An 18,068-nucleotide genomic window follows, 5' to 3' on the forward strand; every position below is an offset into this window, starting at 1 on the left:
TCTTCCACTGCTCTCTACCTGACCTACTCCTCTCCTCCAACTCAGTAAGTGTCACCCTTCTTGGGGCTGCCTGTTCTCTCTTTCTGTCGGTCTTGGAAGTCATAGCGATATACCAGGTATGCCTCCTATGCCCGCTGGGGCGCCCCTCCACTTAGCATGGGGATGCCTGGCTAACCAGTTGAGCATTCTCTACAGATGGTGACCCAGGCTGGGGATGCCTGCCCTTGGGAACCCATTTAGGTGACACTTCCTCCTCCCTCTCACTTTTTCTCTCTCTCCCTTTCTCTCTTTCTCTCTTCCTCTCCTTCTCTGTCTTCCTTTCCTCCACCTAGGGTGAGAGCTCACAGCCCCTCCAGCTTACTTTGACCAAACAGCAACTGGACGATTCTGCTCTCCTTGCCTGAGTCAAGGAAGGGAGACTAGATCTTGACCTACATCTATATTGGCCTGAAGAGTAAAAGTCACCGATGCACATACCTTGCTCTCTCACTCTCTCTCTCTCTTTTCTTCCAACTACATTATGGGAACCACACACTCTAAATTAGATACATCCATACCCCTGGGATGCCTTCTCTGCTCCATCAGGAACATTGGTCTCCAACAGGATATAAAACCTAGGTGACTGATCTATTACTGCAACACCGTTTGGCCTCAGTACAAGCTAGACAATCAATCGCAATGACCTGAAAATGGTACTTTTGATTTTCACACACTTATAGATTTTGACAATTTCTGCCATTGCAATGGCAAGTGGTCCAAAATTCCATACGTCTAAGCTTTTCTCTCTCTCCATTCTCGACCCTCCCTGCTCCAATCTTGTAATGCTGTTCAAATCCTCCTTGCCAGTGACAAACCCTCCTCAAAATTCAAAACACTTCCTGACCCCTCTCCTGAAGATTCTTCCCTTACTTGTGACCTCATGGGCTCTGTCTGCCCACATCCCAGCTCCTCTTTCTGTCAGTCCTCTACACCAATCTCTTCTCCCACCCCATCCTCCCACAGCCCCCCTTTTTCAACCCCTGTTGGCTCTCCTAAACATCTGCCACCATATTCCCCTCCTCAGTAGTCACTCTTGACCCTGAGCCATCAACCCCTTAGGGACTAACACCACAACATTGTCCTCAACCCCTGCTACACCCTCATCCTTCTCCTCCCCACCTGCATCCCATACCAGCTCTCATACCTCCTCCTAAACACTCCCAGCCCATCTATACCCACTCTGGGAGGTAGTAGGAGCCAATGGCATTATCAGAGTCCACGTGCCCTTTTCCATGACTGATCTCTCTCAAATTGAAAAGAGACTTGGCTCCTTCTCTAATGACTCAGCCTCCTATATTAAAGAATTTAAATACCTAACCCAAGCATATGATATGACTTGGCATGATATAGATGTTATTCTTTCTTCCACTTTAACTTCAGGTGACAAGGAAAGAGTTTGGTTGGCAGCCCAGGCACATGCCAATGATGTCCACTGCACTGATCTCACTCTCCCGGTGGGATCTACAGATGTGCCACATGAGGACCCACATTGGGACTATCAGGACCCCGCCATGCTAGCCACCTGGAATTATATGCTCAGCTGCCTCCTTGTGGGGCTACAGACTGCTTTCCATAGGGCAGTCAATTTTGACAAACTTAGAGAAATTATCTAATGCCCAACTGAAAACCCTGCTGACTTCTTAGGGTGCCTTACTGAAACCTTAACCCACTATGCTAAGCTAGACCCATCTTCCAAGAATGGAATAATTATTCTCCACTCTCATTTTATTTCCCAATCTTTCCCTGATATTTGAAGAAAACTTAAACAAGTGGAGGATAGCTCCCAGACCCCCCAGGGAGATCTTGTGAAAATGGCATTTAAGGTATTTAATAACCGAGATGAGGCCCGAAACCAGAGAAAGGCCCAGCTCTTGGCAGCTGCCCTGAGGTCACCTCCTCCGACTTCGAGATGGGCTGGACAACAATGCACACCTCCAGGGACCTGTTTCAAGTGCAACCAGACAGGACACTGAGCAGAAAACTGCTCTTCACCTCACCTGCTGCCAGGACCCTGTCCACAATGTGACCAGAATGGACACTGCAGGATCGACTGCCCTTCTTTGTCTCTGCAAGGTAGGTCAGTCTCCCATTCCAGCTCTCAACAGAGTGAAAGCCTCTCAGACCTCTTGGGCCTGGCAGCAGAAGACTGATGCAGTCCTGGGACCTCAGCTCCCTGCAAGATCACTTCAGAGGAGCCCAGGGTAACCATCCAAGTAGCAGGTAGGCCAATCTCATTCCTGCTGACACAGGAGCCAGTTATTTGGTGCTACCTAACTTTTTGGGTAAGCTTTATCCCTCACAGATCTCTGTGGTGGGAATACATGGTGTCCTCCACCAGCCAAAAACTACTGGGCCACTTTCTTGTTACTTATCAGGTATCCCCTTTACATATTCATTCCTTATCCTGCCCTCTTGCCCCACCCCATTGTTGGGAAGGGATCTTCTCTCCAAACTTCATTTCACCTTCTCCTTTACAACCTTACCCACTACCCAAGACCAGTCCCATGTCCTTTTCCTAATGGAACTTACTAATTGCCCTCCCTCATCAGTGCCAAACTCTCTCCCTCTCCCTCCTAATATAGTAAATCCAATAATCTGGGATATCTCCTCCCCATCTGTCATTTCCCACCACTCACCAATTAAAATATATCTAAAAGACCCTAAGTCTCACTCAAACAAGTCACAATATCCCATCTCCCTAAAACATAGATGGGGACTAAAACCCCTCATTGACAAACTCTTAGACAAAGAGATTCTTAAGCCCACTCACTCCCCATGTAACACCCCCATCCTAGCTGTCTTAAAACCTGATGGCTCATACAGACTGGTTCAGGACCTGAGAGCTGTTAACTCTTCCCACTCATCCTGTGGTACCCAACCCATAAACACTATTATCCCGCATCCCTTCAGACACCTCTTATTTTTCTGTCCTAGATCTTAAGGATGCTTTCTTCACTATCCCCCTTCACCCTGATTGTCACAATCTCTTTGTGTTCACATGGAGGACCCAGCCTCAGGGATAGCACAACAACTCACCTGGACAGTCCTTCCCCAGGGCTTCAGGTATAGCCCTCACTTCTTTGGCCAGGCTCTGGCACAGGACTTATCCTCTCTTGACCTTCAACCCAGTACTCTGTTCCTTCTCTGTAGCCCCACCCTTACTTACTCTCAGGACTACACCTCATTACTACTCAACTTTCTAGCACAAAAGGGCTATTGGGTTTCACCCTCCAAGGCTCAGTTTCCCTACCACAGGTTAAATACCTGGGGTTCTTCTAACACTGACCTCCAGACAGATTACAGTAGACCAGAAGGCCCACATCAGGTCATTGATGGTCCCCTCTACTAAAGGGGAAGGACCTTCCTTCCTGGGACTGGCTGGTGACCTCAGGACGTGGGTTCCCAACTTTGCCCTCTTGGCCCAGCCCCTATATGAGGCTGCAAGGGGCTCTAACTGAGCCTCTCAACCCAGCCAAACCTATCAAAACTCCCTTCCTCAAACTTCAACAAGCCCTCCTCCAGGCCCCTGCTCTCTCTCTCCCAAGCTTAGATGACCCTCCCAAGCTATATGTCACTGAGAGGGGAGGAATGGCATTGGGAGTGTTAGGACAGATGAAGGGTCCCACCTTCACCCCTGTAGCCTACTTACCCAAACAGCTTGACCCTGTTATCTAAGGCTGGCAGCCTTGCCTGCATGCTTTGGCTGTGGCAGCCCTATTAACTCAGGAAGCCTCCGAACTCACTTTTGGGAAGCCCACCACTGTCCTGTCCCCCCACTGGCTGACTGACCTCTTGTCTCACCACTGCCTTTCCAACTTGTCTCCCTCAAGACTGCAACTCTTCCACCTCACTTTTCTAGAAAACCCCGATGTTACCTTACAAGCCTACCCTCCCTTAATCCTGCCACCCTACTTCCTGATGTCAAACCCTTGGAACACTCTTGCCTAGAGTCCTTGGAGACTCTAATTTACTGTCAACCCCATCTGTCAAGCTCACCTCTGCCCAACCCAGACATTTCTTGGTTCATAGGTGGCAGTTCCTCACTGGATTCCCCAGGCTATGCTTTAGTGTCCCTCACAAATGTTATTGAGTCCAGTCCTCTCCCATAGAGTACCACCTCTCAAAAGGCAGAATTGATCATCTTAAGCACACCCCTCCCCTTAGCTGAGGGTAAGATAGCCAACACCTTTACTGACTGTAAATATGCTTACCACATAATACACCATCATGCTGCTGTCTGGGAGGAAAGGGGCTTTCTTACCACAAAGGGCACACGCATCACCAACAGGTCTCTAATTCTTAAACTGCTCAAGGCCTTTTACCTTCCCACAAAGGTAGCAGTAATCTTTTGGAAGGGATAACAATGAGAAACTACAGAGACTGCCCAGGGCAATGCCTTTGCTGACAGAGAGGCAAAAAGGGCAAGTGCTCAGATTCCCCCCATGGCACTTTTCATAACTACCCCTAAGAAAAACCCTACCTATACATCAGAAGAACAAAATAGACTTATAAATCTAGGAGCCACACCAGGTTCATAAGGATGGTTCTTCTTAAATGGAAAGTGTTCTCCCCAACACACAAGCAGAGGGGGTTCTAAGCACCATTCACAAAGCCCTTCATGTTGGCACTAAGCTCCTTCTCTGCTTTCTTCAACCCTTATTCTTTCATCCTTCTCTCCCATCTCTTATAAAAAAGTTTACCCAAGAGTGCCCCACCTGTGCCCAGGTTTCCCCCCATGGTGGCCTGAGACCACCCCCTTCCTTCTCTGCTCACCAGCTCTGGGGCTCCATACCAGGGGAAGATTGGCAGGTTGATTTTACCCATATGCCAGCTCATAAAAAACTTAAATATTTATTAACCCTGGTTGACTCCTTTTCTGGATGGGTTGAAGTTTTTCCTACTACAGGTGAGTCAACAAATGTAGTGTCTACCCATTTAATCAATGACATTATCCCCCACTTTGGATTGCTTCAGACTTTACAATCTGATAATGGTCCAGCTTCCATCTCAAAGGTCACCCAAATTGTCTCCTTTACCCTGGGAGTAACCTGGAACCTACATATCTCTTATCATCCTCAACAGGATCCCCTCATGGCAGCACCTCTCAAGGATAAAACACTGCCCACCAACTTCAGAATCTTCTGCTACAGCAAAGGATGAGTACTCTTGCATACTGCTGGGCCCCATGTGGCTATGCCTCTCTCCCTCTTCCACTCCTACATAATTTCTTAGTCCTCACCTGGCTCTCGATTTGGTTTCCCTTCACAGCCCTGGAGTCCTCCTCCGGTGACCCATGTATTTGTACTGCTCGGGCAGGAAGTATTGTTACTAAGACTTTACTGTTCCACACTTACTATTCCTGTGCAGGCTCTGTCACCAGGTCATGCACTCACAATCACACCACCTATCAAGTGTGCTCCCATGATAATCAATTTGCCTGTTTCAACCCCACTTATCACCCTGTGGAGCAATGGTTAGAACTCAGGAGTGGCTGCCTCACTGGGAACATTGTTACTTGCACCCAGGTGTTTGATCCTGATAAACCAGTGTCACTATCATTCGATGCATGTGTGGCCATAGACAAAGGGTACAGGCTATGTGGAAGGACAGCCTGTGGCTGTGGGGGCCTGGGTTGGGAAAGGGCCCATACATCAATTGAAAAGTATATGTGCCTGAGAGACAACTCTTGGCCATGTGGTGATGAGGCTTATCATTTTTGTCCTTATTGGATTTGTGTTTCATGGGCCACATGGCATGGTGCTCAACACTCAGTCCTCTTTCAAAAGGACACTACTACCTCTAACTGCAGTCAAGGCACCTGTAACCCTGTAAATGTCACTGTACTCAAGCCATCTGATTGGACACAGGGACAGATAATTAGCATAAGGATAGATGGCCAAGGCTTCCGCCCTGGGACTCTGCTACACCTTAAGTTAATAACTGTTACCCTTAAGAGTTCCCCATACCACGTCTTCTACTCCTTTTATGAGGAAATGACAGATAAATTCCCCAATTCTGTTAAAACTAAAAACTTGTTCCTCACACTGGCTGAATCTATAGCCCAGACGTTAAATGTCACTTCGTGCTATGTTTGCAGGGGAACCAACATGGGAGACCACTGGCCTTGGGAGTCAAGGGAGTTAGACCCACAAGTACATTTCAATGAGAGTGCCTTCGACAACACAGGACAGGCGTCTGGCTCCTTAAAACTTCCATTATTGGGAATTACTGTATCTCCCGCCAAAGAAAAAAATTCTCCACCTCAGTGGGGGACCTAACTTGTCTAGGACAGAAGTTTTACAATGACACAGTCCAAGAGACTCAGTGGTGGGGTACTCCAAACCATACGGAGCCCCAGCCCCACCCACTGGCCAACTTTTCTAATCTCAAAAAAGCGTGGGATGATCTTACTGCAGATACAGATTGGCAGGCTCCCAGGGGGCTGTATTGGATCTGTGGGAGGCAAGCTTATATGGAGCTGCCTAGAAGCTGGTTTGGGTCTTGTGTGCTGGGCTCCATCAGACCATCCTTCTTCTTGCTTCCCCTCAGACAAGGTGAAAAACTGGGAGTCCCCATATATGAACAAAGATTAAATAGAAAAAAAACAAGGAACCTTACAAATAGGCACTTGGAAGGATGATGAAGGCCTCCTGAGTGAATCATCCAGTACTATGGTCCTGCCACCTGGGCAGAGGATGGGTCCTGGGGTTACCGTACCCCTATATACATGCTCAACTGCATCATCAGGCTGCAGGCTGTTGTTGAAATTATAACTAATGAAACTGCAAGAGCCCTCAATTTGCTGGCCAAAGAAAGCACTAAGATGCACAATGCTATCTATCAGAACCACTTGGCTTTGGACTATTTGCTAGCTTCTGAGGGAGGAGTTTGTGGAAAATTTAACCTGAGCAACTGCTGCCTGCAGATTGAGGATGAAGGAAAAGCCATAGAGGAAATCACAGATAGGATGATGAAGCTTGTCCATGTCCCTGTCCAGACTTGGAAAGGATGGGATCCCAATGACTTGTTTGGAGGATGGTTTTCTGCCATAGGTGGATTTAAAACATTGATAGAGGCAGTGGGCCTAATCCTGGGAGCATGCTTAATGCTTTCCTGCTTCCTTCCCTTGGTTATACGATCTATAAGGACCAACATGGAGGCTACTATAGAAAGAAAAACGGCTGCACATGTAGCCATGCTATGGAAATACAAACCCCTAAACCAGGAAAATGATCTTTAACCCTAGATGCCTCCAGGATCATTCAGGGAGCTCAGCAGACAGACTTTCCACCAGATGCTACTACAACCTTCTCCTGCCTACCAACAATTGACCTCATCTGCAAATGAAGCTTGGGAAAAACCGTCTGCCTCCACTCCTGGGAAAAAATTTCCAAAATTCCGGTTGGAATCCCCCCCTTAACGATGCCCCCACTCATCACAAAGCAGCTAGATCAAATGGCACCCATATTACCAACAAAAGGCTGGAATGCTAGGTCCCTGGCATTCTTAGGGTGGGTGGGGAGTCCCGAGGCTAACACTGAAATCAGACTCCCCCTGATTTATGACTGCTTGCAAAACTCCTCTGATTGTTTCCCTGCTTGCAAAGCAGCAGGAAATTCCACTTCTCAACTAGCTATGCACATTGACCCGTTCTAGTTGGTGATCACGGATAAATGGAGGCCAGCAGCCCAGCTGTTCTCTGGAGAGAACACCCTCCTTCCCCCATGGTGTGGCCCCTCCTATAAAGCCCACTACCCATTCCAGCTGAACTGTTGCACTCTGAACCCGAGAGAGTCAGCCGGGCAGTCTGTACCCTAATAAATCTTTCTTTTCTACACATGGTGCAGTCTCTGCTTGGCAGTTCCTTACAGTATGAAGGGTATGTGGAACACAAGGCCACTTAAGGCCTCGGCTTTGAACTGGCACATTGATACTTCTGCACTACTGTATATTATATTTTTTTCTCTATACACTTTGTCACTTATCATAAATTTTAATTTCTAAATTAGGCACAGTAAGAGATTAATAACAATAACTAGAATAATTGTAATAATGCACTATAATAAAATTTATGTGACTGTGCTTTCTTTCTTAAAATATTGTGCTGCATTCATTTTTCTTGTGAGATGATACAATGACTATGTGATGAGATGAGTGATGTAGACATTATGACTTAGCAGTAAGTTACAGCATACTTGAACACAAGTGCTGTGATTCTGTGAGAGTTGAGTTGATAATCTCCATGGCTGATAAGTGACTAATGGTTGTGTAGCAAATATAGTATAGATACTTTGGAAAAAGGTATCATGGTCTGGGTGGGATGGAGCAGGATGGTGCCAAGTTTTATCATACTACTCAAAACAGCACCTAGTTTATGAGCTGCATATTTCTGGAGTTTTCCATTTAATATTTTTCAGAATGTGGTTGGCTGAAACCATGGAAATGAAAGCCAGACATGGGGAGTGAGTTATGTATCCTATTGCCCTAAATAAGTAGTAAGGCTCAACCCAAAGTCAAGAGGTAGGAAATAGACTTCATCTCATTCAATTGAGGTTTTGCAAAACCCCATGACAGAAGTTGCAGGTCTCAGGAAGAATGTGAAATTGGAGTTTATGCAATCTTCCACATCTGCAGTACTCAAGAATTTGAGGAAAAACTCAAGGATGAGCACAGGAATCTGGATAGATGGCAGATTCTCAGCACAGGATCTTGGAGCTGCCTAGAGGGAGATCCATGTTTCCAGGATAAAAGATCAAGGCCCTTGTCAAGAAGCAGCCTCTTTTCCCTGCCATCAGGGCAGGAACCTGTGTTCCTCCTGTGGTCACTTACACGTCAGGAGCTGTGATTTCCCTGGCCTGGGGAAAACCTCATCTGGAGAAATTGCTATCTTACAATCCCTTCACCCACCTCATAAATTAGCTCTTTCCTCTGCCTCTCCATGAAAATCCTTTTAGTTCAATGGTCTGGAACAGAGAAGAGGGCGTGGATCAGGAATTCTGTCTTCTCTGGGGCATCCTTCCTTATATCCCTGGCCACGAGCAGTGGGTCTTCTGTTTCCCTTTATCTTCTCTTTGCTTGGATGTATTTTTCAGAGGGTGTAGAATTAATTTTGATATCCTCCATCTTTTTGCCTTTACTTTCCCAGCCTCACAATCTTACACTTAGACCAGCTGCCCTTTTGTTTCTGTTGATGACTGGGAACCATGCCGAGCAATTGCACTGGCTTCTTGGGGGGCACAACTCTGCTTCTCCATCAGCACAACCTGACATTGTGCTTCTGACTTTGTGCTTCTGAGTTGCAATCTCAACTTTTTAGAGAAGGAAATAAATGTTTATTGGGTACTTATTATATGCCAGGCCCATTATCCAGATTATCTCAGTAACATCTTGTCCATTTCACAGATGAGGAAATGAAAGTTCAAAGAGAGTTAATATACCAGTCTAAGGCTCCCTGACTAGACAGTAGGGGTCCAGGAGTCATATTCAGCTTTGACTCAGTTTCCACTATCATCACACTGTCAGAATCCCACCCTTGCTTGCCAGCAATTTCCAACTGTTAGCATCTACAACTCTCTAAAGACTGTTGGCTAGACTCTATTCTGCTTGGCTAGAGGGCAGAGAAGAAGAGACAGGAATAAATTCCCTTTTCCTCCACTTCAGCTCTGCTCCTGGGTAGCAGGCTCAACCAGTGATTGGCAGGAGTTGATGGGTAACTCTGAGGCCGGCTCCATCTACACTGTTTCCCAGAGTTCCTTTGTGAACTTAAGTGCCCCTTGCCTCAGTGGCAATCTGCTTAACAACAAGGCTTTCATTGGCTACCCTCTTTTTGTTATCACTTCCCTTCTCCCCTTGTACTTCCCGGGATCTCCCTCTAAAGTGAAGTTGTGCTCCGGTATTCATATGCAATGGGTTCCAGAGTGCCTGACACCCCACCCCTACCCCCAAAAGATCAAAATCCATGGATGCTCCTTTATAAAAAATGATCTAGATTTTGCATTGAATCTAGGTTCATTCTCCCTTTTACTTTAAACCATCTCTAGATTATTCGTAATATCTAATACAATGTAATGCTATGTAAACCATTGCTATAAGGTATTATTTAGGGAATGATGACAAAAAGTCTGCCTATATTCAGTGGGAAACCACAGATATAGAGAGCTGATGAACTTACTTTCCAATCCTTGTCTCACAGTCTGTCCCTTGGGAAACCCCAACAAGCAGTGAGAAGACTCTCCTCAAGTTTTATATACTCACCAGTCATGTCTTCACCTTTGTGGCTTTAGCAAAGCAGGTCTTTGAAGCAAAGCTAGAGATGCTTGGCCCCACCCACCCCACCCTTTGAGAGCTGCCACCTCATTCATACTCCCCATATTTCTGAAGAAGTAGCCCTCTATCTCACAGACTTAACACAATCCATAGGCCTAGGCCTGTGTCATGAACACAAGCTTACAATCATCACTGGACCAGGGGCCACACAATACAGAGATGAACCACCTTCCCATCAGCCTTCCCCCGACCTGTAAGAGACATCTCCACACCTGGGTCCTCTGAGTGGCCTACATCTTCTTCCTCTCCCCTCCATCTGAGGCTTGCACATAGAAGGCTCACTATACCATGTAATGAGCTAGAGAAACCGTTCAGGCTGTTGTCTAGAGAAGATGGGTAAAGGAGGCTCTGACTTTGACCTGATCTAAAATAGTCTCTTGGCCAATACTCATTTCATGTTATTACTATTGGGGTGGAAAAAAAGAACAGTAATTATTTGGAATGGTGAGCATTTACCAGTGGGACCAGATCCATGAGATTAAATTCAATCATAGAACAATTGAGTAATAATACAAGTGACTGTTATTATCCTTTGTGCCTAACACTCTACAGTCTCAATGAAGATTTGTTGAATTAGATAAACACTAATGACTTGCATTTATATACTGATTTGCAGTTTTCAAAGTATTTTAATTCTAAGTTTAATGGAAAGATCACTGAACCCCCAGCATCCTCTGACCCCTCTCTTTTAATATACAGAATAACCAAGCGTTGAAAATAATTCTGCTTTGGGAAACATTTTGCCTGGTTTTATTATGAAGAAATTTTCTTGAAGAGCCCTGGGTAGAATTTTCACTTCTCAATGAAAATAAATCAGTAACAAGAATTTTTTTTTCCCCTCAACACAGAACATTTCTGTTTATTTCAACCTTTAAGAGATTTCCAAAATATACCCTGTGTGGCAGCTGTTGCTACATACCCCTTTGGCCTGACCACCTCATGTCCCTGGTGAGGTCAGTTGCCTGTACCTTGTACAAATGTCTCTTTGCTAGAGGTAAGAAGAATTGCATCATCAACATCCCCTGGGACCAACCCTCATCCAGTGACTGCTAGAGTTGGTATAAATTTCCCAGCTTCCCCAGCTATCCTCTGCCAGGTGAGATCACCTTGGCACACACATTCTTTATTATATCTCATTTTTAAACATTGTTTTTACATTTATTCATATGTGTACACACTATTTGGGTCATCTTTCCCCCATCTGGCACATATTCTAATACTATTTCCTTAGTGGGATTCCCATGGGCTAACTTGTTTGACAGTGTGCTGTTATTTGGCTGCCTTCCCTACTTTATCTCACTCCCTCTTTCTCTACCTCTGTTTCCTGGAATTACTTTTGGTCACACGCTTGTTTCAGGGTCTTGCTTCTGGGGAAACCCCAAGAAAGACCTCCTCAGAGTACTTTCCTCCAAGAAGGGCACTGGGCTAGCTCATGGTAGGTGAGCCATTAAGCCACTTAACAAGGTGTAACGCTGCTTGCTCAATCCTTTAGTTACTCCATTTTCCAGCCTATCATTGTCCATTGATTTCATTGCTCTCCTGGGCAGGTCTACTCTACTTGCTACTCTCATTCTGTTGATGATAGTATAAAATTTTTAATTAAAAATAAAGAAGATAAATGTGGTTAGTAGCTTTAGTCTCAAATCTACACAGGGCGAGAGTCACTCTACTGTGACTGGTACATGTCAGTCTGTTTGGGCTGTCTGAGGAGGAATTAAAAATCAGGTATTTGGATGTGCAGTTTTTCATCTATAGCAAAGAGGCAGGAAATTTGCACAGCCATGTATAAATGTAGACGTATTTGCTTGATGAATACTAAAGGCCCAGATCTTACTCTGAATAGAAATCACCAAGATGTATATCTTTATACAGAAATCACATTTTCTATTCAACTATTAGATGCCATCTGGGTTAAGGGTTGAGTAGACATTGTTTCTCAAACAACATCCCCACCTATCAACCGTCCTCTTGAACATTTTCATAGCTATGGAGAACTTATTACATCCATTTATTAATTAGCCTTAATCCCAAGGCATTTCTCCCTTTAACTGAACTAAAAAATCTCTCTCTTCTGCATTTGTCACTCATTAGTGGGATGTTTTTTGGGAGAAATCATTGAACAAGTTGAATACTTCACCTCACAGGAGAATTTAAAACATTCAAAAACATACTAACATGCCTTTTAATTTCTTTTTTCCAGAATAAATTTTCTCAGTTCTTCAGCTCTCTGTAGCATCTTATGTCACTGTCTGTCATGCTCCCTCATAGAGTGAGATACTCATTGGAAACACCTTAATTGTCCAACAATAGGGGACTGGGATGTTTAAATAAATCACACATGAGGTAATGCTATACAGCCCTTCAAATCATGTCTTGAAGGATAATAATACACAAATGCCCATAATAGAACAGTGGCCAGGGGGAATACTACACACTCAATGAGAATCCAAATTCATGAAAAATACACATAATAGAAATGAAGGTCCAAAATATTAAGATTATTCATGACTAGTTTTGAGTCTGTTTTATGCCTTTAAAATTCTCTAGAGAGACCATGTACTAATTCTTTACTTTGGAAAATATTTTTGGAAAAGAAATAATGCAAAAGGAGCTTAGCTCTCAAAACTCTGATTATGTGGGAGACCTGTGGATGCTTTATGTTCCAGTTTCAGGTGAGGCTTTGGCAGATGGATCACACTATCTATTAACATTGTACCTGCAGCTCATCAGAGTGCTGGAGGTCCTTCCCCATGTGAATTAGGATCTCTTTAACCTGGCATCTGGTACAGGGAGTAGTCTGCCAGGAAGTGCCTGGGCTGGGTGTGGAGAAGTGAAGAGTGTGGAGGTTATTCAGGGTGTCCTTGGCCTTCATGGGACTGGACTGTGTGTGTAGTAGGGAGGCTAGGAGCCATGAACTTTCAAACCTGTTGCACAGCCAACTCACCTTGGGGGTCCTCCCAATGGCAAGATGGAGCAACACTGGCTTGGGAAATGAGCAGAACCCTATGTGACTGCTTTGGGGGTCCTGGAGGTGGAAGGATTAATGGAAAATACCAATGCCTCTGCGAGTGAAGGGCAGCCTTCTGAGGCTGGACTGTTTGACCCTACAAGTCAGTACCCCATCATGCCTCTATGAGAAAAGGCCTTGGGATAGCTGAGTCTTGGAGAAAAAGCAATGCACACATTTCTCAATCTCCCCTCAGAGACAGTTCTGGAGGATGTAGAGAAAAGGAGAGGAACTAGGGGAGTAAGCCAAGGTCAAGAGATAGGACAATTTCTTGAAGAAAGCAAGTGAACAGCTGAGTAGACAGCTCCATGCATGTTAGCAGTGGGGCAGGTGGCCATGGGTACAGAGGAGGAGGGTTTTCTATACACCACACACAGGTCTGTGGGGCTGAGTCTGCAACTTACAGGCAGCTAGTTTATTATCATTTCCTCTATGGTAGCAGATTATCATCGCTGGGACTGAGATTTGGTTTAACATTTGCCATTTCTCTCTGGGGCTGCAAAAGGCTGGATTGTGCCAATGGTTCATTTCACATTTTTCTAGTATTAAAAAAGATGCTCAGATTGATTCCATGCTTCTAGAGTTACAAGACCCATGCAGCAAATACAACAACATCCTTGCCCTGTTTCCTGATGCCCAGTGCACCAAGCACATGGGAAAATCCCACTTCCTTTTTGCAGTGTAGATATACACACCTTCCAGGGCAAAGGATCCAGAATGCTGACCCCAAACACTTTTGCTTTTAACCAACCTTCCTGCTATTAGGCCCTTATTCTCCTAAGTGGAAGTCTCTTCTGCTATTAAGATAATATTATTTTATACTTGGATCTGGAGGTTATAGGGCAAGTATATAGTTGAGATAATTTTAAGTGAACACACTAATGCTTGAGTATTGTAGTCTTGGGTTAAAATAAAGGGATTGATTACATTTGAAGGGCTTGTATGTTTCATCAGGGAAGTGGCATATGACCTACTGGGTCAAAAATTAGAGTGTGTGGTTCTAACTCATCTGTGTTTCTTATGATTCCCAGTCCTTGTTTGTCAAGGGATCCTAAATGTGTTGTTCAGTGTTGTGGACATGTCAGGGTGAAGTGGTCATAGCAACACCAGTGTTCAGAAAAGGAAATGTTCTTACTTTCATACAGCCATGGTTGTAATGTGAGCTGCGGCAGTTTTTGGCTTTTTGCCTTCAGTTTTGTCCAGTGAGAACCTGAATGGCTCTTCTCCACCCTTCACTTCAGTATTGTCACCTGGAGTTGATTTAAGCCTTGCCAAGTGACTCTCTTCTCCGCCCCTCCTGGACCTAGTTTCTTGGCACTAGGTTCTTTCGAACTTCAGGTTTCTTTTCTTCTCACAAAGCCACCACCTTTGCCTGCTGCCTGGCCCCATATAGTTTACCTCTGGCCTGAGCTGTGGCTCTAATAGGATGGGCTGTTCTAGTACGTGTGTGTGCATGCACATGCATTTGAGTGTGTGCAGTCTTCTGTGTGTCTGTGAGTGTATGTGTGTTCCCATTCTTGTGTGCATATGCCTGTGTGAGGGTTCCTGTGTGGATGTGTGCATGCATGTGCCTATGTGTTTCCTGTGTGCGTGCATGCTTGTTCCTGTGTATGCATGTATGTGTGTTGACCCTCAAGTGTGCTCCTCAAAGCCAAGAGGTGAACATGTAGAAGAATGCGTTCACCTTCTCCCTCTCCACCCCCTGCACCCACAAAGTAGCTTGTACTTACATAATTGGAGGCCAGGTCCGGGTGGAGATAGTCAATCCCTGTGAAACGATAACAAGAACACAGGAACCGAAGGTTAATGCCTGCCAGTGTGTCCTCAGGAAAGCTGTTGAAGAAAATGCACTTCTTACAGGGCTGGGGCCGAGAGGTTTGCTGCAGGGGGTGGGGGACTGTGCACCATTCACTGTCCAGCCTTGCAGTCCCCTTCTGTGTGAAGGAGGGCTGCGGCACTCAGCAGACAGCTGCCCCCAGACACGGTGCAGAGGAGTGAAGCCAATTAGAGCCCAGGGCCCATGGATAACACTTCTGAATAAATGTCAGCACTAAGGGGCTTAGTGACTGCGAGATGGATGGCTCCTCAAAGCACTGATCTAAAAGAGATTTGTAGAAATCCTGACATTTCTAAAGCACCAACTGGCATTTCTTCTGAAATGGAGCTGGCCCTGGGGAGGAAAAGCGATGATTATTTAACAGGGCACGGACAGCAATGGATTAGGAGGGCACACTCTGGCAAGGAAAGAAGAGGAGGCATGCAGCTCAGGGAGAAAAGCCATTAGGAAACGGCAAATGGTTTCCAGCAAGGTGTTCCCGGCTGCAAGCTGATGCATGTCTGCTCAGAATGCAGCCTTCCAGGAAGCCATTGTTTCAGCAGGAGTCCTGGGCTTGCTCCTGAATTTGGACCTGTCCTGTTGCCCAGGAGTTATTCCAAGCGTAGAATTACAGTCTGGGAGTGCTGCTGAGAGAGTTCCATTGGACACTTGGACCTTGAAATCACTGTAGAACATAAAGGCAATAGAAATGCCCATCTGGTCTGCAGAGCCATGGAGACTTGGCAGGAGCCACAACTGAGCGTCCAGCACGTTCCTGGTCCCACCTCACACACTGGTCATGAGTGTGGTATTTGGTATCAAAGACCAGAATTGGACTCTCAACCACCTTAATAACTGGCAGGAAGACTTCAGGCAAGTTGCTTGGCCTTTCTGTGCCTTGCTTCCTTTTTGACCACCTGGAAGCAAGAAAAGGATGGGGCTTAAAGGAACTAATGTAGATAGTGTGCTTAGCTCAGCAGCTGGCACATTTAATAACTGTGCTGGGATGCAGTACTTATGAGCTGGAAGTGTCATTAAGTGCCTCCCATAGCTGGTGTTTTCAGTGCATGCCTACCAAGGCTGGGTCACTATACCAGGGCTGTGCCAGCCATACTAAAGTTTTGCACATTTCTTTTCTTTTTTTGCAGTACAGGGCCTTGAACTCAGGGTCTTGGGCTTACTGGACAAGCACTCTACCAGTTGAACCATGGCTCCAGGCCTTTTAATTTTAGTTATTTTTGGGATAGGGTCTTGTGCTTTTGTTTGGGGCTAGCCTCAGACTGAGATCCTCCTACTTATGCCTCCCACAAGCTGGGATTATAGAATTATACCATAATGCCTAGCTTGTTCTTTGAGATAGGGTCTTGCTAACTTTTTTTTGGCCAGGTTGGCCTTAAACCTTGATCCTTTTATCTCCACTTCCCAAATAGCTGGGATTATAGAAGTGAGCCATTGCACCCAGCTAGGATTTATATTTCTAAAGAAATTGCTATTTTTTCTTGTTATACAAATAATTTCTGGACTGGGAACCACTAAATAATAGTGTACAAGATGATAGCCAGTTACTTCCCACTCACAGTCATGACATTGTCTCCTTTCATTTCTCTACTGAAGTATGCAAAAGAAAAGAGGTCAGAAGATTTAAGACTAATATTGTTAAAAGTTGTCAACATTTTATCTAACTCAAATGTGGCCAGTTCAGGATATGGGCTGGAGTTGGTGTGAGCACAGGCTCTGAGACCAGCGGATACAGTTCCATTCAAGGATCACACACTGTAACATTGGGGTGGCTTTGGTCAAGTGACAATCTTTTAGAGCCTTGATTTTGTCATCTTTGAAATGGGACTAGTATTTACCCTGAACAGCAGTTTTCAAGATTAGAGATGATTCACTGAAAGTGTTTAGCTAGTAGTAAATGCTTAATATTGTATTTCTTATCGTAGTCATTAGTAACACCAGCTCCAACATCACTGGAGTAATTCAGAAAATGCAGAAGAGTAAAATCATTTTTAGAAATCTACTTGTTTTTAGAATGTTGCGTTGAAATTAAATTGTCTACATTTGCTGAAATTGGTTAACATCCTTGGGCAAATTTTGTTTTGTAACATGTAAGTTACAAAAACAGAAATGCACACACGAAATGTTTTTCTAGCTGGAAATCTGATAGTGGAATTTATTTAAGAGAAAAATATTCTGAGAATTTTAAGTAGTTTCTTCACTGTAAAGTGAAAATATTGGAGCATGGAGATAATTTGAGATCAGAAGGAAATTAAAGAATCTTTAATTAGGTTAAGAGGAAGATTGTTAAGTTAGAGTGGATAGAGACTTTGGTCTGAGAAAGAAAATATTGATGGAACTGCAAAGGATGATAGACATGATTCAGAAAAAGTAAGAATGAGCTAAAGACTGAAAATAACATAATTAGCTAATATTTTAATACTTTTGAATATTTGATTATCTTTTGAGGCAGAATATACCAAACACATACTTTTTGACTTTTAATTTCTGCATTGTACATACATTTGTATATTTTTTTGTTTTTGTTTATTTTTCAATAAGCAATACCAGGTATGATGTAAGATTCTAGAAAACCAGAATCTGAGCTGGGCAACTGTCTGATTGGACAGTGATGGCCTGTGTGCAGAACATAGTCCATGGAGGGGACTAACTCAGGACCAGCCAATCATAATGCCTGTGTCACACAAATAACAAATGGTTGTTTTTTTTCTCATTCATGAATAATTGACATCCTGATATCAATTTGAATCTTTTCAGAATGTCTAATCGACAACAATATAAATTCTCAGGAAGCTTTGGCCATTCTGGTTACCTCAGGGATCTAGCAAGGAGCTCCATGTGAGAGTTCCCACTTATAATCTT

At 44.5% G+C, this 18,068-nt stretch overlaps 1 protein-coding gene across 2 annotated transcripts in view; it reads right to left on the bottom strand.

Moving 5' to 3' along the window:
* The window catches only part of Pcsk2 (proprotein convertase subtilisin/kexin type 2), a 280,435-nt gene that overhangs the window by 109,081 nt on the left and 153,286 nt on the right, over positions 1 to 18,068 (bottom strand). For both annotated transcript variants that reach the window (XM_074074280.1, XM_020154667.2), the window contains exon 5: positions 15,103 to 15,140. In XM_074074280.1, the coding sequence (XP_073930381.1) occupies positions 15,103 to 15,140 (38 nt within the window). The remainder of the gene's footprint in view (positions 1 to 15,102; positions 15,141 to 18,068) is intronic.

The sequence above is a fragment of the Castor canadensis genome, chromosome 5, assembly GCF_047511655.1.
Source record: "Castor canadensis chromosome 5, mCasCan1.hap1v2, whole genome shotgun sequence".
NCBI classification, from domain to species: Eukaryota; Metazoa; Chordata; class Mammalia; order Rodentia; family Castoridae; genus Castor; species Castor canadensis.